This window comes from Alosa pseudoharengus, unplaced genomic scaffold (genome assembly GCF_046254945.1).
Source record: "Alosa pseudoharengus isolate Yale_2024_CS ecotype anadromous, Long Island Sound unplaced genomic scaffold, YU_APseudo_1.1 YU_APseudo_1.1_scf_3, whole genome shotgun sequence".
Lineage (NCBI taxonomy): Eukaryota > Metazoa > Chordata > Actinopteri > Clupeiformes > Clupeidae > Alosa > Alosa pseudoharengus.
In genome coordinates, this window is record NW_027468718.1 from 34,383,911 (window position 1) to 34,407,996 (window position 24,086).

General features: G+C 39.9%; 2 protein-coding genes across 3 annotated transcripts in view; both read left to right on the forward strand.

The window, feature by feature from the left end:
* LOC143100708 (E3 ubiquitin-protein ligase TRIM35-like) overlaps positions 1-6,047 on the forward strand; it is a 39,721-nt gene extending 33,674 nt beyond the window's left edge. Inside the window, exon 7 of the mRNA XM_076264120.1 lies at positions 5,256-6,047. The gene's annotated coding sequence lies outside the window, so the exon portion shown is untranslated. The remainder of the gene's footprint in view (positions 1-5,255) is intronic.
* A 722-nt stretch (positions 6,048-6,769) lies between these two features.
* On the forward strand, positions 6,770-21,164 carry LOC143100713 (E3 ubiquitin-protein ligase TRIM35-like). Of its 2 annotated transcripts, XM_076264126.1 has the most exons (6): positions 7,611-7,754; positions 9,934-10,021; positions 10,123-10,353; positions 10,487-10,509; positions 10,595-10,700; positions 20,142-21,164. In XM_076264126.1, the coding sequence occupies exons 1-6, from the start codon at positions 7,732-7,734 to the stop codon at positions 20,148-20,150; spliced, it is 480 nt and encodes a 159-aa protein (XP_076120241.1). In that variant the 5' UTR covers positions 7,611-7,731; the 3' UTR covers positions 20,151-21,164. The 2 variants fall into 2 exon arrangements, with proteins under 2 accessions (XP_076120240.1, XP_076120241.1); XM_076264125.1 differs by lacking the exon at positions 9,934-10,021 and having other exon boundaries at positions 6,770-7,754.
* The last annotated feature ends 2,922 nt before the right edge of the window (positions 21,165-24,086 follow it).

Consider the following 24,086-nt stretch of genomic DNA (forward strand, 5'->3'; position numbering starts at 1 on the left):
TGCGTTTTTTGGGCCCATTGAAATGAATGGCGGAATGTTCAGAATTCAAATTTCGATTGTGACATCACAGCTCTAATTGCTTAAGCTTGCACCTGGAAGAGTTCTAAGCCACCTGGCAGAGCTATAATGGGCTGGGCTGGGCTGTCTGTGTATATGAAGGTGTGTGCATGTAACTTTTGACCCGTATGTCCGATTTTCATAAATGAGGTACCGTTGGAATCCTTGGATAAGGCTGAGTTCCATGCCCCTGATCAAACCCACTCTTGCAGTTCCTCGGAACCGCAATTCTAGTTATTATTATTATTATATCTTCCTATAAGCCCACTTTTTGGCCGAACTACTGCTCCTAGACCGTTTGAGCTATCGACGCGGTTCGAACTCCAAAAATTCAGGCCCGAACCGGTGTAACTTGCTTGTTGCTTTCGTGTCGCTGGCCCTTGTCGTTTTCGCGGTATTCCCGTTTTTCGGCGTTTTTGGGCCCCATTGAAATCAATGGCGGAATGCTGGGGCTTTATGACATCACAGCACCTCATTACTTGCACCTGGTAGAGCTCTGCTGCTAGAGTTGATTACTTGCACCTGGCAGAGTTCTAAGCCATCTGGCAATGTCTAATGGGCTGGGCTGGGCTGTCTGTGTATATGAAGGTGTGTGCATGTAACTTTTGACCAGTATGTCCGATTTTCATGAATGAGGTACCGTTGGAATCCTTGAATGAAGCCCAGTTCAATGCCTTGCCAGCACTAAGTGTAAAGGTAATGTAAAAAAAGATGAGACAGCGCGAAGCGCTGTCTCATCTTTTTTTTAAAGCCAAACCATGTTGATACAGGTCATTAAAAAATATATATATATATATTTTCCAAATCCATTCAGCCCAGTTCAATGCCTTGCCAGCACTAAGTGTAAAGGTCATGTAAAAAAAGCTGTCTCCTCTTTTTTTTAAAGCCAAACCATGTTCATATAGGTCATTAAAAAAATAAATAAATACTGTATTTTACCAATCCATTCAGCCCAGTCCTATACCCAGCTAGCTCCATTTGAACTTAGTCATATGTACAGTTGTATAGATTATTACATTGAGAAACACACTTTCATACAGATATCATGCATATCCATGCAGCATTACTAATGAAGTTACTCATCGTTGCCCAGCAAGAAGTCCACAATCAATTCAATTGTCTTGCCACGATCTGTGGAGCTTACAGACAACGTTATATTACCATAGGTTCTGTATGCTATTTAAAGCCGACCTAACGCTGAGTCCCTTCTAGACGGTGTGTTGCAATGCATTCTGGGTGCTGTGCTGTGATTCGACGGCTCGTCACCTGACCCACCAAACAACAACTCTCTGGGATGTGGCAAATATCGCGTAAAAACCTTGTTGCCGGAACAACAGGGAAAAGGCAACAGGATAGCAGCACGAAAGATACACAGGATACACACGGAATTTTGATGGACGTCCTTATCAGTCTATGGTCTAACTTATAAACGTGTCGGGTCAACGTCAACGATAAGTAAGTTAGGCTAACGTAAACGTTAGCTATTTGCTGTTGTCATATGCTAGTGCTATATGCTTTAGGCTACGTGATGGCCATTTATCACACTAATTTTAGGTACTACTTTTACGAGGTCTGTAGTTCTGTCAAAATGTATCTTATCGTTGAACAGACTACAAGGTTATCTTCCTTAGACTTCGTAGATGTAGTTACTACAATTTGGAAGCGAATTTCGAAGTGTAAATATGGTTTTAGTGTGTAAACAGACCAACCGCGATTTTGCAATGAAGTGAATATGGAGCCTTTTATGTAGGACTACTAGGCTACTTTCACGAAGTCTGTAGTTCTGTCAAAATTGATCTTATCTATGAACAGACTACATGATTATCTTCCTTAGACTTCGTAGATGTAGTTACTACAATTTGGAAGCGAATTTCGAAGTGTAAATATGGTTTTAGTGTGTAAACAGACCAACCGCGATTTTGCAATGAAGTTAATGGAGCCTTTTATGTAGGGCTACTAGGCTACTTTCACGAAGTCTGTAGTTCTGTCAAAATGTATCTTAACCATGTAGTATGTTCATAGATATCTTCCTTAGACTTCGTAGATGTAGTTACTACAATTTGGAAGCGAATTTCGAAGTGCAAATATGGTTTAAATGTGTAAACAAGACGCCTGATGTTTAATGTTAATAAATGGGCACAGTATTATTGTGTACAGTAATGGGCTATCAGTAGTATGTAAACCAGGGGTCTCCAACCTTTTTGGGAATGAGGGCTACCTGAAGACCCGAAATCATATGGAGGGCTACCCATTTGAAACAAACATACCCTCACCTCTTTTTTGCGAGGGTAGTCCTCCTAAATAATAGGCCTATGTGATTTTTACTTTTAAATTATCAATATTGTGTAGGCCTATAAGTCTTTATATATTAAGCAACTGTATTTTCAACTTTAATATCAATAGCCTATGCAACACTACCAACATTTTTGTTCAGTTTGTTCATTTCAAAGTTTGCATGGGGAATCTAATCCAATTTTTTTTAACAAAAAAAACAACAATATTTTTGTGCAATTAATAATTTGGGTTACAATTTGTACCCAATTTATACCCACCCACCATTATGAATTCAGGGGTTGTTTAAGTCCTGATTTCAGTGGACAATTCGGTTTTAACATTTCAATAGTAATCGCCCATACCACCCTAACATATGAAAACTCCTTTTAAAGTTATTGCACACCTGAAATCTCTCCATGATCTGACAAAAAAGGTCATGCTCAGTCCTGCCCAGTCATGCATGCCACAACATTTTCAGCGCTATTATGGCAGTAGCCTACGGAGGAGAAAAGGCCTGTGAGCTAAAGCAATTGTTTTTCAGTCCTTGAACAATCATGCAAGAACCGTATTTGACGAACATGGAATGGCCACAGAACTTTTGCAAAGATATGTTTCCATTGGCTACACCAGACGAGCAAGTTTTTCCCCCCTTTACTGTCTATGCATGCGAGCAGCGTGTATGTGCTCCGCTTCCGTTGTTGTTTAAAGATTGAATGGGAAACGGATTTGGAGCCAAAGGCTAAAATGTAACGCAGCTACAATTTGTAAGGTATCACCAATATTCATTTAATGTTACAAATGTATGGCTACATACATTCTTAAAATGGTTCTGGTCTAGACTTAAATATCTATTGAAAACTTCACAATGGAGCGTGTTTTTAGAGCGTGATCTGCAGGCGACCTGTTGGCTATTTTTAGAAGGTGCGCTGGGGGCGCCTCATAGCCATCCCGCGGGCTACCTGGTGCCCGCGGGCACCGTGTTGGAGACCACTGATGTAAACAGTTCATGTGTTATGTGATTTACATAAACTTGTAAACAACATAAATGTTAAAAGCTGGTATTGTGTTTCCTGAATTCTTACATTCAGGCATTCAAATGAAATGTAATTAAATAGCATATCAATCATGCAACAATGCAAAAACAATGAAACTAGTGTAGGCCTAATTATATTTAGATAGATAGATAGATAGATACTTTATTGATCCCCAGGGGAAATTCAAGGTCTCAGCAGCATACATACAACACAACACATTCTTTAACAGCAGAAAGAGTAATTAAAGTGTATAATATAAAAACACAACTAAGCAGTAAGGACAGTAGAAGATAAGAATATGCTAAATATACCAAAATACAAATTATACTAACACTTAATACAATATATAAAAATATACTAAAATACAAATTACAAAAATACAAATTATACTAACACTTAATCTAAATCAATTCTAAAAACAGTATCCACATAGTGGTGATTAATAAATCAGAGGCGCTTGCAATGACTGAGGCAGGGACTAAGCCTGTGATTCTCTGTGCATAGTAAGGTAATATTTTACATTAGTAAAGCAGTACTCTGATGTGCATGCTTTCACAAACTTTTGTAAACAATCTTAGCACTTTAAACATTGACTGTTTTGAAGTGCATGTAGGCAATATAGTATAAAAATAACAATTGTGATATCATTACAATTTGATAGGGGTTGGGAGGAGGGGGTGGGTTCATGTAGGTGGGCCCTATGACCCCAAAGTATGCCTTGACTGGGCCTCAGGTCAAAGAAGTTTGAGAAATGCTGATGTAGACAACAAAGCAGCAAGGAGACGTCGTGTGATCATTTAAACAAGTTTTATGACGAGGTCGATGAGGGTGGGAAAAATCGTACATTTCTGTGCAAACTTTGCCCGCACTTCAGTCACATTGTCTTTTAAGAAAATGCAGTCCTTTTTTCGGTTCCAGCAGCCAACAACCTCAGAACTGACCCTTCAGGCCTCTCAGGAGGCGCTGGCCTTTAACCGCAGCCAGAAGAGAGTCAGCAGAAATTTGATTGCCTTTAAAAAATCTGACTTCTTAAAAAATCTTAAACTGGCTGCATTACGTGATTATTTCTGAGATTCTGATACGTTTTTAACCATGACCTATACACAGTTCTGGTTTGAAAATGTATCTCTTAAAATAATCACTTTATGCAGTCAGCTTAAGATGGCTTACTAGCAACTAACTAATTACCCTAGCAACAACCTAGAAACCACCCCTGTAATGTCAACCTAGCGACCACCATAGCAACCAGCATAGCAACCATGTTATTTATGCGTTTTAGCTTATTGGATGTTGCGTTAATGCAGACAACTTTTGATCCGTGTGCCCGATTTTCATAAATGAGGTACCGTTGGAATCCTTGGATGAGGCCGAGTTCCGTGCCACTGATCAAACCCACTCTTGCAGTTCCTCGGAACCGCAATTCTAGTTCTCTTGGTTCTTTGTTTAATACCACAGATATGGCGGGAACAGGACATTTATTGTAAGCAGACAATGTTGTCACCTTACAACAGCCAATGGTGTACCTAACTAATCATTCCCCCACAAGAGACATCTTAATTGAATAAGGCCATATCAATACCCATTTTCCCCACCTCCAATTTGACTCCAGACGTGAATGTGTATTCTGGGATTATAATTAGCCAGGAGTTTCCTAGATCTTTGCTTCGTTCAATACCTTGGCTTCACTTTGCAACACTGTGCTGTGCTGTGCGTACAACAGAGCTACCAGAACTCTGTTGTTAGATCCCGAATAAAGAACTATTCTTTCGCAAGCCAGCCTCAAGTTTTTAATTGCTCTTAACTACACTGGAATCTACTCGGTCAAAGGTGTCTCCTTTTGGAATTAAGGAGACAATTTTTAATAGCATTCTTCACAGTATAGCAGCTCAGGTAGAGTTCACACACCTGCTGCAGTATCAGTAGAGCAGCTCAGGTAGATTTCACACACCTGCTGCAGTATCAGTAGAGCAGCTCAGGTAGATTTCACACACCTGCTGCAGTATCAGTAGAGCAGCTCAGGTAGAGTTCACACACCTGCTGCAGGGAGTCCTCTGCAAGAGGGAAGTGCTGAACTCTCATTTTGAAACAAATTGTTATTTGTCGAACTTATTGGCATCAGAGCATATTTTTATTCATATTCAACAAATTATTGGTGATGGCATTGCCAATACGTTTCAACTATTATGTGGTTGTGATATGTTTCTGTATACTTATCTTACTTTCACTAGTAATCGCTGTAACTGATCTGATAAACAAGGCTGTTAATATTGCCATTGGCTATGGAGTGCTGAACTCTCTTTTGCAACATTTTTATTTGTCAAACATATTGTCACTATATGTTTAATTTGAAGTTATGGTGGTTTTGATATTTTTTATTTACTTATTTTACTTTTGTTGGTAATTGGCAATAATAATAGGGAATCCAGATGTTGGCTGTAGAGGAGATGGGACAGGAACTCATCTGTATCACTGGAGTGTTCATGTGAACTCTACTGTTACTGGGCACCTGATAATGTGGATCAGACACCACAGCTCACATGGCCTCTCTCTCTCTCTCTCTCTCTCTCTGCTGATTACACTGGAGCTTTTGATTAAACATATCTGCCTGTGCACTGTCCTGCCTTATTGCTTTTACAAATGGAATGTAATAAGTAATGCAATAAACTATGCTTTTCATACTGACTGTGTGTAATGTATTTGACACAAATTTCTATTGTGGCCGTCAGATAGCCCACTGCATGTATGTACAAAATATATTAATTAACTTATATGTGACAAAAGATCAGCATTACATCACATTCTTTACTGGGATAGAGGAACAGGGGCTGCTGGGAGATGTAGGACTTAGCTGGCTACAGTCACAACTGATAAACATGTGAGATGCTTTTAAATACTACACTGACTTTCCCCTCACTGTCAAGTGCACTTGTTACACATCTCAGTGGTCTGAGCATTACTGGTTATCTAATACACTTGTTATCTTAGTCCACTTGTTGCTGAGCTTTGTCTGTCTCCTCCATTGCTCCTCTAGAGCTTTAATAACCCTGTTGATCTCTGTACTGACCTCCTGCCTTGTTGCCATGAGACACTTTTTTATTGTAAATGAGGAACAAGAGCTGCTGGAATCTGACTGCGCTGTCTAAAGTGGTACTGATGGTCTACACATAACATGGGGGCAGGATAACTGATTTACAGGTTATGTTCTGTCTCATTGAAACCAATAGACAGCATCCATAATTCATTCAGAAAAGTTGTTCATGTTGTATGTTTTGTCTATGTAATATTATATTAATTTTCTTCTTCTTTACAACAGTTGTCTTCCAACACAAGAAGTGTATGTGTATAAAGTGTCAAGTGACAACACTGCCAGTGCAAGGAGTGGCAACCTGATCTGATATCTTTCACATTCTGCATCTTAACACTGCTCACTTGGGTCCTCAGTAACCACCAAGGATGCTGTTAAAACAAGCAGCCAAGAACAGACAGACAGATACATAGATAGATTCTTGATAAACATATGACATGAGACAAATTCATAGAATGAGCCTTCAACATCCGAAACATAATTCAGTCTGTTTTCAATGCAAAAGAAATACTTCTCAGGAAAGATGGAGCCTGTTTTGTCCCACAAGGCAAGAGGTGGATGAAGAAAGGGTTAAATGACTGAACCATACAAAGTTATGAAGTGCTGTCCAATCAGAAACATTTAGGCTTTTCAAGAGTCCCTCCCACCTGAATGAGGAAGTGCACCTGAGAGACGTTTTGCTGTTCAGTTGCAGTACAGGAAATGATTTGATAGTTCTTGTAGACAAAAAAGGCATAAATTAGTGGTGTTTTGTATAACAGCAGTTACGACTGTAAGCTTCTGTTGGAGACTATCAGGATTAATTTCAGTCAGGATTCTGGTTCAGGGTGTCACAAGTTTTCAGAAGAGTGAAAGTGAAAGCAGAGATTTTAAATCAGGCAACAGTAACTTACAGGTAACTTAAACTTTTAGAGAAAATGGCTTTCGTGTCTTTCTCAGAAGAGGATTTGTCCTGTCCTGTGTGCTGTGATATCTTCAAGGATCCAGTTCTTCTGACCTGCACTCACAGCATCTGTAAAGGCTGCCTGAAGACTTTCTGGGAGACCAAAGGATCCAGAGAATGTCCAGTCTGCAGGAGAAGATCCTCCAAAGATGACCCTCCTCTTAACCTGCATCTGAGGAACCTGTGTGAGACTTTCCTGCAGGAGAAAAGGAAAAGAGAACCATTCTGCAGTCTGCACCGTTCAGAACTTAAGCTCTTCTGTGAAGATGACAAACAGCTTGTGTGTTTAGTGTGTCGAGACTCAAAACTCCACAGAAACCACAACTTCAGTCCCATCGATGAAGCAGCACTTGAGCGTAAGGTAAGATTTCTGTTCCTAAATTAATTTGTCAGTTGTTTTCTTCTCTCTCCCGCTCTGAAACACGTTGTCCAGAACCACCACAACTTTGGTAGCTGTAGTGCTCATCTTAAACCACTAGGTGAACAGTAGTATCATACAGCACATTTTCAGGTTAATAAAAATGAGTCATCATGACATCTTTGTCAGTTATGAAGATAAAATAATTTAAAAAACACAAGCCATTTCTCAACTAAACATGAGTGTGCCTTTCGCGTCACACGCTTTCCTCCAACACGATAAACCACATCACAAACAATGTCTTCAGAGACTACGGAGAAAATATGGGTGTTCCCAACTACTACGCTTAGTTGTGATAATCTTGTTGTGAGCATATTCCAGGGCTCCAGAGTGTGACCAAAATTTTTTTAAGGGTGCGACTAAAATTTTTCCTGGGTCGCAGTGGTGCACCTAATGTCATAAGGTTGAGCACCTCCTCGCATCTGCTGTCTCTCCACGAACTAAGCGTTTGTTCTCCTTTGACTAGTGGTGCATGGTGCACCAATACTGCAAATATGTGCAATACCCTGAAAATAGAAACCTCAAAATACCTAATTGTATTAGTATCGATATAACCTACTTTTAAGAATGACAGTCGTGCGCTTCCGTAGCCTATGTGTCTTTTCTCCTCACACGCACACAGCTATGCAGCTGTGGTGATCCGAGCGAGTAGCGATGTTGATTTGCTGACGTGCACCTCTCAAGTTTGTGTTGCTAACCTACATGTACCTAGGCTATGGAACTTCATTTAGGCCTACTGATGAGTTTTCCGAAATAAGTGCATATTGCAGGTTAATTTAGAAAAGTCAGTTAGTGTCATTTATCTCTTGTCCTCTGTGTTTCTCTCTACATCCTCTCCCTTTCTCTCTTCCTCCCCTCTCACACACACACACACACACGTGCACACACACACACACACACAAACACGTGCACACACACTTGCACACGCACACACACCTTCAACATGATAGAGCAGGGGTGGGCAACTAATTTCCCTAAGGGGCCACATGACAAACTAAGACTGTTGAGGAGGGCCGGACCCAAAATACCAAACTCAAATCTGAACTCAATTCTGTTCAATTCTATTCTGTTCTTGTATAGCCTAACATTAAGTAAATCGTTTTTGATTACTACTCGTAAGAACAGATGAAAATGTGACAAATGAGACAAAGGAAAAACGGCAATATTTAATATATGTCCAGTATTTAATCATCATTCTCGAAAAAGATTTTTTGACATTGACATGTTTTTTTTTTCAGTTTTCAAAGACTGATATAAAAAAGTAGTACAATATATATAGCCTATAATTAGATAGGCCATGAAAATGTGAAGGAGTCAGTACAGCCATCGGCCTGTGCCACTATTTCATCAACAGTCAGCAATATTTCATCATTAAATCATTACCATCATTAAATTAACTCTATGCAGAATTAAACTATGAAAATGTGGAGCAGACAATAGTAGGCTGTCATTAGTTAATCAACATGCACAAACTAAGAAAACTATTTTGAAAATGTAGGCTATGTTTTTGCTTTAACTTTATTCACAAAACTATGATTGGTCAACTCGCCCTGTGTGTTGAGCCGGCTGCTTCAAGCAACCTGTGGGTAGTAGCATCATACTAGTTCGCTAACATAAGGTTTGCCAATAAACTCAGACATATTTTGATTACAATGACGGGGTTATCCGATTGTAAACTGTCTATCTGTCAGTAACTCTTTGAAATGAACACTTCGTATCGCCAACGAGCAGCAGTAGGAGTTCGACATTCTAACAACCGTTGCGGTGGTGAGCGACGCAGACACAGGAGACACAAAACTTTGAAAGGTTTACGCCGAAGTAAAGGTAACTGCATTGTGTCGACGCAGAAGCTATTCACCAGCACATCAGTAAGGGAGTTTATGTCGTATGCATCCATGCGCAAATGTATAGGCGTACAAATAGCAGTCGCTTTCAAAATAAAAGCAACGATATTGATTTGCGTGCATTATCTCTATGCTAGGCTCTTGACTAGGCCTACTGTTTTTTCACGGACCTTACGCGGGCCGGTCGGGGAAAGCCCGCGGGCCGTATGTTGCCCATGTGTGTGATAGAGTGTGTTTTCTGAACCAATACTGAATACTTTATGTGTGATGACTTACAGGAAGGTCAAACTGCTGCCCTTACAGAAGAAGCTGGGCACTTTTAAAAAGGCTAAAAAAACCTGTAATGAAACTGCCCAACACATTACAGTAAGAGTGATGCCCCCTCCTCTAATAGTGATAACAACATAACTAACATACACAGATCCCAAGTGTGAGACACCATCTTGTGGTGATGTGTGGTATTACAGGTCCAGGCCCAACACACAGAGAGGCAGATCAAGCAGGAGTTTGAGAAGCTGCACCAGTTTCTACGAGATGAAGAGGGAGCCAGGACAGCTGCACTGAGGGAGGAAGAGGAGCAGAAGAGTCAGATGATGAAGGAGAAGATTGAGAAGATGAGCAGAGAGATCGCATCACTTTCAGACTCAATCAGAGCCATAGAGGAGGAGATGGGATCTGATGACATCACATTTCTACAGGTTGGTGCTTGTGAAGTTTTGCTTGTTTTAAACAAAAGATGCACTTTGGTGAGTGTCTGAAGTGAAGTCAGAACACACACACGTTTCCTACTGATAAGATCTACTGTACCTCATTTCACCCTCTGTTTTACAGAACTACAAGAGCACATTGGAAAGGTGAGTGATCTGCCTCCTGTTTCTCTCTTCTCTGTGGTTCTGAACCCAAACCCACAGCAGCACTGACTCCTGAATGTTATTCCAGAGCCCAGTGCACACTGCAGGATCCAGAGAGGGTTTCAGGAGCTCTGATCAATGTGGCAAAGCACCTGGGCAACCTGAAGTTCAGAGTCTGGGAGAAGATGCAGGGTGTGAGTTCACACACACACACACACACACACACACACACACACACACACACACACACACACACTCACAACAAACAAACACACACACACCCACACACACACATACTCATAGACCACTGCACACACGGGTGAATCAAAATATTATCTACCTCATTTGATTGATTTTTTAATTTAAGTGACTGAATAGAATGTGAACTTTTATTTTCTGATAAAAGTATTATAGTAAAACAATTTAATATCACTTTATTTCAATGTTAATGTAGCAAGATCCAGAATAATTCTCATTACCGATATGGTAAATGACAAACGGAGACCATTAGTAAGAAAACTATTTTTTGATTATTTTTTTTTCATTTACACAAATAAGTACATTAAATGAACAGTACTGCACATCAAAATGTATATTTTATATATTTTAAATTCCATTTTAAATGAATTAACTCATTACCGAAATACAATGTGTATTGTAGAGTTCAATTTTTCAAATAATCACTTTGATATAGATATATTTTGAACAAAACCCACTCGTGGGGCACAGTTAAGGAACATATTATAACAAAATGAAGACATTTTTGTCTCTAAGAAATAACATCTTTACAATATCTATGCATTTTTATGCATTACGGTAATGAAAAGTCTGTTACGGAGGATGAGAATGTATGTTACGGTAATGAGAATGATTTCATTTTACCAAATGAATTTCAGATACACACAGGAGAGGTGTAATTGCTAGTGTCACAGGAAGGGGATTTATCAGAGTGGCCAGTCAACAACCAAGCACTTTTACCATCCAAAAAATCACCAACAAAGCAACCTTTGTGGGCAAAAAACATCACCAAAAGAGTAGCTTTCGAGAGCATTTCACTGGGCTTACAAGCAGATACCTTCCTTCGTCTGCGTTTTGTTGAATTAGAACCCATGACACCTCCAGAATGCTCAACAGTGGTGTCTGGCTTCCCAGATCCACCCTCCTCCACACTCCTGATTGGTTCTCTACCAACAAATACCAACACATTCTTTGGGCATTCCTGTTCATTGCTGTGGCTGTTTATGATCCAATCAGCAACCAGACAACCAGACAAACCTCAAGCCCTAGAGTGGGCACCAACAACTACCACAGCAGCAAGATTTAACACATCTCAGAGTCATTTCAGGTTGCTATGAGGGCCTCAGTCATGGCCACTGACTTCCTTTTTCAGCTCCTTTCAGTGACCATATTTGAATACTAAAATCTAACAGAAGTGTTGTGGTCGACTTACAAAGCCTCAAACACCTATCTTCACTGTGTCTGCTTGTCAGCCACCTTCCCTTACCTCTGATAACAGTTCTGCATACTTTAACTTTCAAAGGCTTTCTCCATCACATCATCAAAAGAGAATAGTTAGCGCAATAAAGTAGACAATGTGCTTACTCTCCAAAAAAAAATGTCATGTCTGGTCTCAAAGCAGTCACATCCCTGACCCATATGTCTCTCCAATTGCAGTGGCATCCATGGCCCTAGCTCTCTCAGTTGATCTTCTTCTCCACATCATGCCAGTTCATCCATTTTCCTTGTTTTGCTTGAGGCAATGCTGTTGAATGTCTAGTTTGCTCCTCTTGTTCTCAAAACAAGCTGGTTACCATCTGTCTTTTCTCCTGTGCAGTACCCCACACTTTCCAACTGGTACCAAGACCAAACTCTTTTCTTCTTTTCTGCACCTGCCCAACAACATTGTACCACCTCCCTAAATTCGTCATGTTTTTCACAATAGACGGAATCACCTCGCCATCAATATACAACTTTTCTTCCACTAGTTTCCCTCTCCTAATAGATACACCTGTACATTTGCTAGGTTATATCCTTGTTATCCATTTTATCATTCAACTTGGCCTACGGGTACATGGAGCCGATGGATACATAGCCACAGGTACATCATGTCACCTACAGCATAGGCTCAGATGGGAGGTATCTGAGTGCCATCCTGCACCTTTTACTGTACCTCCAACAACCAATTTGACAACCCATTATGGTGCCCTCATAATTACCTCCATTGCCATGGTGAAAACCAATGGTAGTTAAAAGAAATAAAAAGAAAACATGACATTACTGATTGACAAGAGATAGAAAAAAACACAAGCAACTGATTAAAACACTATCATTGATCTATAATGCCTGTGTTGTGGTATGCCATGCAAGTAAACTTGGCACCAAAAAATGAGACAGAATCCACAGTCAAAAACACAGAGCCATTACAGAGCAGACCAGACAAAATGCCCGGGGCAAAATTATATCAAGGGACCTGGCGAAACTGTAGATAAAACAGTCAAGTTAGTTAAAAATCCAAAAGGATTTAACATGAAATAGGCTACGCTTGAAAAAATTATCATCTGGGGAGGACAAAGCGGAATCACAAAGCGGTATCACATCAACTGTTTTAACGCCTCTTAACAACGGGCTGAGAAAAAAGTTAGTAGAGAGAACACTAGATGTTAGGTGAACCTGACTAATAGAGGGAACGGGTCATCTTATATCAAGATAATCACCGCATCATTACGGCAACTCAGCTTCTCATTACCGTTATTACCCTTTAAAATGCGTGGTAATGAGAAATTGGAGTAACGGTAATGAGATGTCCTTGACTAAGTTGGCAAATAACACAAAATGCTAGCAAGCTATGTAACCTTAACCTTTACAAAATATTAAAGTCTTATATTGTCTTTATCATCATAAAATATAATTTCAAATATTTTTAAAAGCATTGAGTATCGCAGCATATCGGTAATGATAATCAACAGTGTAACAGAATAAAGATTCTATGACATTTACACAAATATGATGTGAGAAAAGAGATAACAACTGAACTTGATTCCATTTTAAACCTTTTGTCCCAAGTGATGCATCATGGGTCTGCTTGTTAATTTAATGGAACAGTGTACTTTTTATAGGCAGGCAAGTCGCATTACGGTAATGAGGAACATTTAGTGTGGACACAATATTTTTACAATAAATGTAACCTTTCCTTTTGCAAAATATCATAAATATAAATATTAACCTTAAATATAGACATTTTTACACAACTTTGCATTATCTTCTTCAATTTATGTAAAAAGGATTTTTCATGAAATTAAAACAAACAATAGAATAATGGATCCGGACACATTTCGGTATTGAGAATTCACTGTGATTTTTGGTTAAATTGCTATGAAATAGTGTTATAATGATAGTAAAAAACATCTGTCCCTGTAGTATTCTTTACTGTCTTTGTAGAAAATATCATAGTTACTATTAATAAAATATTTTTTTCGGAAAATAGAACCTGGACATGTTAACCACAGCTTCATGAGAATCACTGACACACACAAATTGCACACACACACACACACACACACACACACACACACACACACACACACACACACAAAGATAGACAGAGACATACCCTATCACACACACACATACAGTACACACACACACACACACACACACACACACACACACACACACACACACAAAGATAGATCCTCACACACACATGCAAGGCACACACACATACAGTACATACACACACACAAATATGCACACACATAAATATGGCAGGCTCACACACACACATTTTTTGTTTTTAGTTCTTTTATTTCACACACACACACACACACACACACAAACACACACATACTCATACTCATAGACCGCCACACACACATACACACACACATACACCAGGCACACACACACACACACACACCAGGCACACACACACACACACAGACACACACACAATGCAGCACTGAGCACCAGTCATATTATGTACCGCTATGCAGAACATCTAGTTGAATAGTGTTGATTCTCACTCTTTTTGGCCCATTGGTTAATGTAAGTAGATTGGTAGTTTGGTTCAGCATCAACTTGAGTCTAAACTGTCATACTAACGGTCAAACCATCAACTACTTCTACCTGAAGTTCAGACCTTGAGGTCAACTGTAGTATCTGCAGAGCACTGCAGCCTGAATCCAGTAGCTGCTGGAAGAAGATTTCTACCATTTCTGTAGCTGATGATGTCATCACATGGAGCGATTTCACCAATGAGCTGTTACTGTAAGGAAATAACAATCACTTAGTTTAGTAATTACTAAAAGGGGGCACAATTAGATGGTCAAACTAGGAATGAAAACACACACGCACACACACACACTCATACATAATCACACACACACACACACACACACACACACACACACACACACACACACACACACACACACAAACCCAATCCCAATCACACACACAAATATGCACACACATAAATATGGCAGGCTCACACACACACATTTTTAGTTTTTAGTTATTTTATTTCACACACACACACACACACACAAACACACACATACTCATACTCATAGACCGCCATACACACACACACACACACACATACACCAGGCACACACACATACACACACCAGGCACACACACACACACACACACCAGGCACACACACACACACACACACACACACACACACACACACACACACACACACAGACACACACACAATGCAGCACTGAGCGCCAGTCATATTATGTACCGCTATGCAGAACATCTAGTTGAATAGTGTTGATTCTCACTCTTTTTGGCCCATTGGTTAATGTAAGTAGATTGGTAGTTTGGTTCAGCATCAACTTGAGTCTAAACTGTCATACTAACGGTCAAACCATCAACTACTTCTACCTGAAGATCAGACCTTGAGGTCAACTGTAGTATCTGCAGATCACTGCAGCCTGAATCCAGTAGCTGCTGGAAGAATTCTACCATTTCTGTAGCTGATGATGTCATCACATGGAGCGATTTCACCAATGAGCTGTTACTGTAAGGCAGTGGTGGAGGAAGTACTGAATCTCAGTACTTAAGTAAAAGTACAAATACGCAGAGAAATATTTACTTTAGTAAAAGTAAAAGTACCACAATGACAACCCTACTTAAGTAAAAGTAAAAAGTACCTGCTTTTAAATGTACTTTAAGTATTAAAAGTAAAAGTATTTGCATAATGATTTATTCTCTTAATATCTATATTCTAAAAGAAAAATTAGTATGGGCTGTGGCATTTTAATTAAATTGTGCTTACCATCTGTGGCCCAGTTTACATTCTGACCTACAATTCTAGAGAATGTAATTCTGGTCATCTACTAGGGTGATCTGCTGAGTAAAATATCATTCAGCAAAACACGAGAGCCTGAAGTTTAACGGGGTAGACAAGGGAAACGTCGGGTGGATCGTAATGCCAATTCTGCTGATTGAACAGAAAAGTTGCTGAGGAAGGTGTCTTCATGATTAGGTTCAGTTTCACTTGCGCAGACGCACATAGTAGACATTGAATGAGCGCTCACATTTCTACCCCACACACAAACCCAATCCCAATCACACACACAAATATGCACACACATAAATATGGCAGGCTCACACACACACATTTTTAGTTTTTAGTTATTTTATTTCACACACACACACACACACACAAACACACACATACTCATACTCATAGACCGCCATACACACACACACACACACACATACACCAGGCACACACACATACACACACCAGGCACACACACACACACACACACCAGGCACACACACACACACACACACACACACACACACACACACACACACACACACACAGACACACACACAATGCAGCACTGAGCGCCAGTCATATTATGTACCGCTATGCAGAACATCTAGTTGAATAGTGTTGATTCTCACTCTTTTTGGCCCATTGGTTAATGTAAGTAGATTGGTAGTTTGGTTCAGCATCAACTTGAGTCTAAACTGTCATACTAACGGTCAAACCATCAACTACTTCTACCTGAAGATCAGACCTTGAGGTCAACTGTAGTATCTGCAGATCACTGCAGCCTGAATCCAGTAGCTGCTGGAAGAATTCTACCATTTCTGTAGCTGATGATGTCATCACATGGAGCGATTTCACCAATGAGCTGTTACTGTAAGGCAGTGGTGGAGGAAGTACTGAATCTCAGTACTTAAGTAAAAGTACAAATACACAGAGAAATATTTACTTTAGTAAAAGTAAAAGTACCACAATGACAACCCTACTTAAGTAAAAGTAAAAAGTACCTGCTTTTAAATGTACTTTAAGTATTAAAAGTAAAAGTATTTGCATAATGATTTATTCTCTTAATATCTATATTCTAAAAGAAAAATTAGTATGGGCTGTGGCATTTTAATTAAGCTAGTTTTAGGTTATACTCGACTAGATAGTTTCAAGCTAATGCAATTGTGCTTACCATCTGTGGCCCAGTTTACATTCTGACCTACAATTCTAGAGAATGTAATTCTGGTCATCTACTAGGGTGATCTGCTGAGTAAAATATCATTCAGCAAAACACGAGAGCCTGAAGTTTAACGGGGTAGACAAGGGAAACGTCGGGTGGATCGTAATGCCAATTCTGCTGATTGAACAGAAAAGTTGCTGAGGAAGGTGTCTTCATGATTAGGTTCAGTTTCACTTGCGCAGACGCACATAGTAGACATTGAATGAGCGCTCACATTTCTACCCCCAATTGTAGGCTATGCCTCTTTATTTGATCACACACAATTAAGAAATATTTCCTAATCTGGAAAATGCTATGTTTTTTTCGGCCAGCGGTTCTATAATAGTCTACCATTCATTTGTGCCGCAAATGATCAGATGTGTGGCAGAAGCATGGGCATAGCCTGTAACTTCGCTGATCCGCGGATAGCAATCTCATCGGAGAGGAGGCCTTAACGCTGCAGATAACAGACAGAGAAAGGCACAGAACACAGTTGCATGTACAGTGTAGCCATGGGTCTGGTGAATATAGCCTACCGAATGCAGATGGCTACAAGCTCACGCTTTGCCTGGTCTAGACTAGAAGCTTATATTTAAAAGATTTAGAAGCTGGGCACGTAGCTCCAGAATCTTTGGTAGCAACCCCGCCCCCTGGTAAAACAAACGTGTTTGTCAGAGAGAGAAAAAATCTGATCATAAAATGTATTGTAAAAAGGAACGATGGTGTTGTAGAAATGTAGCGGAGTAAAAGTACAGATAATTGTTGTAAAATGTAACGAAGTAAAAGTCAAAAGTATGCACTATAAATTCTACTTAAGTAAAGTACAAATACGTGGAAAATTTACTTAAGTACAGTAACGAAGTATTTGTACTTCGTTACATTCCACCACTGCTGTAAGGAAATAACAATCACTTAGTTTAGTAATTACTAAAAGGGGGCACAATTAGATGGTCAAACCAGGAATGAAAACACACACGCACACACACACACTCATACATAATCACACACACACACACACACACACACACACACACACACACACACACACACACACACACACACACACACACACACACACACAAACCCAATCCCAATCACACACACAAATATGCACACACATAAATATGGCAGGCTCACACACACACATTTTTAGTTTTTAGTTCTTTTATTTCACACACACACACACACACACAAACACACACATACTCATACTCATAGACCGCCATACACACACACACACACACACATACACCAGGCACACACACATACACACACCAGGCACACACACACACACACCAGGCACACACACACACACACACACACACACACAGACACACACACAATGCAGCACTGAGCACCAGTCATATTATGTACCGCTATGCAGAACATCTAGTTGAATAGTGTTGATTCTCACTCTTTTTGGCCCATTGGTTAATGTAAGTAGATTGGTAGTTTGGTTCAGCATCAACTTGAGTCTAAACTGTCATACTAACGGTCAAACCATCAACTACTTCTACCTGAAGATCAGACCTTGAGGTCAACTGTAGTATCTGCAGATCACTGCAGCCTGAATCCAGTAGCTGCTGGAAGAATTCTACCATTTCTGTAGCTGATGATGTCATCACATGGAGTGATTTCACCAATGAGCTGTTACTGTAAGGCAGTGGTGGAGGAAGTACTGAATCTCAGTACTTAAGTAAAAGTACAAATACACAGAGAAATATTTACTTTAGTAAAAGTAAAAGTACCACAATGACAACCCTACTTAAGTAAAAGTAAAAAGTACCTGCTTTTAAATGTACTTTAAGTATTAAAAGTAAAAGTATTTGCATAATGATTTATTCTCTTAATATCTATATTCTAAAAGAAAAATTAGTATGGGCTGTGGCATTTTAATTAAGCTAGTTTTAGGTTATACTCGACTAGATAGTTTCAAGCTAATGCAATTGTGCTTACCATCTGTGGCCCAGTTTACATTCTGACCTACAATTCTAGAGAATGTAATTCTGGTCATCTACTAGGGTGATCTGCTGAGTAAAATATCATTCAGCAAAACACGAGAGCCTGAAGTTTAACGGGGTAGACAAGGGAAACGTCGGGTGGATCGTAATGCCAATTCTGCTGATTGAACAGAAAAGTTGCTGAGGAAGGTGTCTTCATGATTAGGTTCAGTTTCACTTGCGCAGACGCACATAGTAGACATTGAATGAGCGCTCACATTTCTACCCCCAATTGTAGGCTATGCCTCTTTATTTGATCACACACAATTAAGAAATATTTCCTAATCTGGAAAATGCTATGTTTTTTTCGGCCAGCGGTTCTATAATAGTCTACCATTCATTTGTGCCGCAAATGATCAGATGTGTGGCAGAAGCATGGGCATAGCCTGTAACTTCGCTGATCCGCGGATAGCAATCTCATCGGAGAGGAGGCCTTAACGCTGCAGATAACAGACAGAGAAAGGCACAGAACACAGTTGCATGTACAGTGTAGCCATGGGTCTGGTGAATATAGCCTACCGAATGCAGATGGCTACAAGCTCACGCTTTGCCTGGTCTAGACTAGAAGCTTATATTTAAAAGATTTAGAAGCTGGGCACGTAGCTCCAGAATCTTTGGTAGCAACCCCGCCCCCTGGTAAAACAAACGTGTTTGTCAGAGAGAAAAAAAATCTGATCATAAAATGTATTGTAAAAAGGAACGATGGTGTTGTAGAAATGTAGCGGAGTAAAAGTACAGATAATTGCTGTAAAATGTAACGAAGTAAAAGTCAAAAGTATGCACTATAAATTCTACTTAAGTAAAGTACAAATACGTGGAAAATTTACTTAAGTACAGTAACGAAGTATTTGTACTTCGTTACATTCCACCACTGCTGTAAGGAAATAACAATCACTTAGTTTAGTAATTACTAAAAGGGGGCACAATTAGATGGTCAAACCAGGAATGAAAACACACACACACACACACACACACACACCCAATCCCAATCACACACACAAACCCAATCACACACCCATACATAAACATACATAAACACACACACACACACACACACACACACACCATTTCAAAGGAGTGAACAAAGGGGAAAAATCAGTTATCACCACTGAATTCTCATGTTCTCTCTCTGTAGCTCCAGTGATTCTGGATCCCAACACTGCAGACCCAGAACTCATCCTGTCTAAGGATCTGACCAGTGTGAGATGTGGTGGAGTGCAGAAGCTTCCTGATAACCCAGAGAGATTTGATAGCTTTTTACTCCCGTGTGTCCTGGGCTCTGAGGGCTTTAACTCAGGGACTCACTGCTGGGATGTGGAGGTTGGAGACGGTGAACACTGGTCCCTGGGAGTGAAGACAGAGTCTGGGGAGAGGAAGGGAAGGAGTTCCCTCATCAGTGGAGTCTGGAGAGTGTGTCATTTTTATGGTAAATACACAGCACGCTCCCCATCCCAGCTAAACACCACCATCACAGTGAAGCAGAAACCCCAGAGGATCAGAGTGCAACTGGACTGGGACAGAGGAAAACTCTCATTCTCTGACCCTGATAATAACACACACTTACACACTTACACAAACACTTTCACTGACAAACTGTTTCCACACTTTTACATATCCTCATCTCTGAGGATTTTACCAGTGAAGGCTGCAGTATCAGTAGAGCAGCTCAGGTAGAGTTCACACACCTGCTGCAGTATCAGTAGAGCAGCTCAGGTAGAGTTCACACACCTGCTGCAGTATCAGTAGAGCAGCTCAGGTAGAGTTCACACACTTGCTGCAGTAGAGCAGCTTCCGGCAATAAGGAAGTGCTGAACTATAAATAGAGGAGAGCCATTATGTTCATTTTAAGTTATGGAGGTTCTGATATTTTTTATTTACTTATTTTACTTTCATTGGTAATTGCCAATAAAAAATAATTCAGATGTTGGCTATAGAGGAGATCACAGGTGTTTCCATGTGAACTCTACTGTACTGGGCACCTGACAATGTGGATCAGACACCACAGCTCACATGGCCTCTCTCTCTCTCTCTCTCTCTCTCTCTCTGTGCTGATTCTTACTGGAGCTTTTGTTTAAACATGTCTGCCTGCATACTGTCCTGCCTTGTTGCTTTTACAAATGGAATGTACTAAGTAATGCAATAAACTACTTCATATTGACTGTTGGGTGTTTTGGTTTCTGTGCATTACTGTAGACAAGATTATTACCTTTTGTTATGTGCAGATCAAAAGAGTGACAAATTACATACACACACTACAGGGATGAAACTCTTTTTTTGCTACTGGATTCCCCCCTACAGTGGCCGAGTATTCATATTTTATACAACTGTCATACCACTCATGCCTAGCACACTTCCCCCTGGACATGGTACATGTACATGTGGATCAACATGAGTTGAGTTTACAACTGAGTTCACTATTGTAGGCTACAAATCACGGCAGACGCTAACGCATCTTGAGCTCTTGTACAACCGTATCTGATTCAACAACAAAAGCGTGAATGTAGCCCCTATGTGTTTATTACCCATCAGTGGAAGCTAATTGCTGCCGCAGATGCAACGCGAACAGAAACAGCCAGTGCCACATTGCCACACAATGTCACAATCTGTAAGTAGCCTCGGCTGCATGTTAAAACATTTCAAATCAAGTTTACAAAGTAAAGCCTAGTCTACACTATTTTATATAATAATGTTAGTCTGAAATAGTATGTGTCTCAAGCTAGTTTACTTATTACCTGGTTTGGCAAAAAAATAATATTCAGACTTATCATCCTAATAGTCATTAGGCCTATGAAATCATCAGAAATGTCTGATCATTTCAGGCACAGAGAAAGAAAGAAAACTTATGTAGATCACTGAGGAGAAGAGGAGGGCCAGGCTGAAGCATGCTGTCAAACAGCGCAAGAGGGCCCTTCACACTTTGGTCCAAGCCAAAAATAAGAAATAAAGGCATTTTTATTGAGATTATTTTTTGGGCAAAATAAAAGTTTTAATTTTGTAGTTTGTTTTCTTTGTAAATCTCTGGTTTTGGGCTATTTCATACTTTATGGAAGCTATGCACTATGCAACAATCTCACTTGTGCTTGTTCTGCTATCAAACGGCCATTTCCCTCTTTGCGCACCCTTCTCACCTTGTTCACCTCTGAACAGATTGCATGCCTGTATACAAAGAGTTGGCTATTGCACAAATGCACTAAAGCAAATTGTGATTCTCCAGGTCAAGGGTTGCCAGACTGGTTCTCCCTGTTACAAGTTACTGTAATTTATCATCATTTACATTTACTTCAAGAATGACAACATTGAAGCTGGTAAAAAACTGGCATAGGATGCCTTTGATGACCCTCTTGTCCCAGTAATTATTCTTAGTGTTATCTGCTGCCACTGAGCTCTACAGGTGCACTGTCTGAAGTGTCCTCAGATTAACCTTTCATTCTCAGTCTGTTCCTCTTGCATCAAAGATATATACAGCTCTGGAAAAAAATAAGAGACCACTGCACATTTTTCTGATGGTTTTCTATGGTTACTGAGTGACATTCAAATGAGTTGACGGTCATATTTGAATTTGCAGTGATCTCTTAATTTTGAATATGACTGTCAACTCATTTGACTGTCACTCAGCAACCGTAGGATAACATCAAATGTGCAGTGTTCTTTTAATATATTTTTTTCCAGACCTGTTATTCAATTTATTCAAGTGCAGGGACTGAATTGCTGCTTTGCATTATATATTCACAAAGCAGTATTTTAGCGATTGGTGTTGCAATTACAAAGTGTGTGTGTGTGTGTGTGTGTGTGTGTGTGTGTGTGTGTGTGTGTGTGTTCAATGCATTTTGGTAACTACAGAATGCAATAGTGTTTATGTTTCTTCCTTTACTTTGTGACACCAGAAGTTGTTCTAATTGGAGATCCATTAAGAAAGACAATCAGAGACAAACAGAGTTATGAACGAGCAATGAAATAAACAGATGACACATTATATTGACATTTATCTTCAATTCAGCTCTGAATGTGGCCTCATACGCCCACAATTTAGAAAAGCAGTCATCTAAACAATCATTTTTAGATGTTTCAAGTTACAAAGTCGATGTGAACCAAAGCCACTAGAAACGGCCTGAGGTGTTAAGTGAATTTTAGTTGTCAGTGTCACCTACATTGCCTTTATGAAGCACAGCAGAGGTGCTCTAGTGTTGCAACCTTTCAGCCACTTTGAACAAAGCTCTTTTCAGGCGCCAGGACTCAGTTTCCTTCCTCCCAGGGCAATAGGCACTGCAGACTGAGGAACTGAGCATTTGCCCAAAGTAGTAAATGGACCATCATCAAATATTCACTGCAAAACACTGTCCCTGTCCATTAGACATTACAATAGCCTACAGCAGCAACAATTTATCATGTCCTGGCTTTTTAAAAAATGTCATAATAAAAGTCCCATGTTAACCAAGGGCAAAACAACATGCCACAATGACTGTTCTGCAGTTTCTATATGTCTTTGGACAATGTGTATTTATTCCCCCGTGGCTGGGAGGTTCTGACCTCGTTCCCTTGTTTTGTACTCCTCTCTCTCCCTCTCTCTCTCTCTCTCTCTCTCAACTAATCAGAAAGGAGAAGATCCTATCGATTCTTCCTGTTCTCTCCTTACAGAGGTGTTGGAGATCATCTGCCTATAAAATACAGTGGGTTGGCTCTTAGAGGGACACTCTTACTCTCTTCCCGAACCCTAGACGTCGGATTGGAAAGGCAGGCTTGAAACATGGTAAGATCAACCTAACCTCAGTCTGGGTACTTTTAAACAGGGATTTAACTGTCTGTGTTGGCATGTGACTTCTACATTTTTGCTTACAGTGAAAATGTAAAATACAAAAGCATTAGGAGTCAAATGTAATAACACACAGGACTAATTTTAAAGTAGGTCTGACTTTGTTTTGGACCTCTACTATTATACAATTGATTTTGTGACAAAATATATGAATTTCTAGCCTTCAAATAAAGTGCTTGACTGAAGTGGTGGCAAAGAGGGTTACAATAGTCGGAGGGGGGTGGCTCAAATGTATTGAGACGGAGGGGGGTGGCTTTCTCCTCTATTTAA

What these genes read in the sequence shown, in the direction of transcription:
- LOC143100713 (XM_076264125.1), top strand. Translation starts at nt 7,368, where the DNA reads ATGGCTTTCGTGTCTTTCTCAGAAGAGGATTTGTCCTGTCCTGTGTGC. An exon ending in AAGCAGCACTTGAGCGTAAG is followed by an intron (nt 7,755 to 10,122) that starts GTAAGATTTCTG and finishes GTGGTATTACAG; the next exon opens with GTCCAGGCCCAACACACAGA. An exon ending in ATGACATCACATTTCTACAG is followed by an intron (nt 10,354 to 10,486) that starts GTTGGTGCTTGT and finishes TCTGTTTTACAG; the next exon opens with AACTACAAGAGCACATTGGA.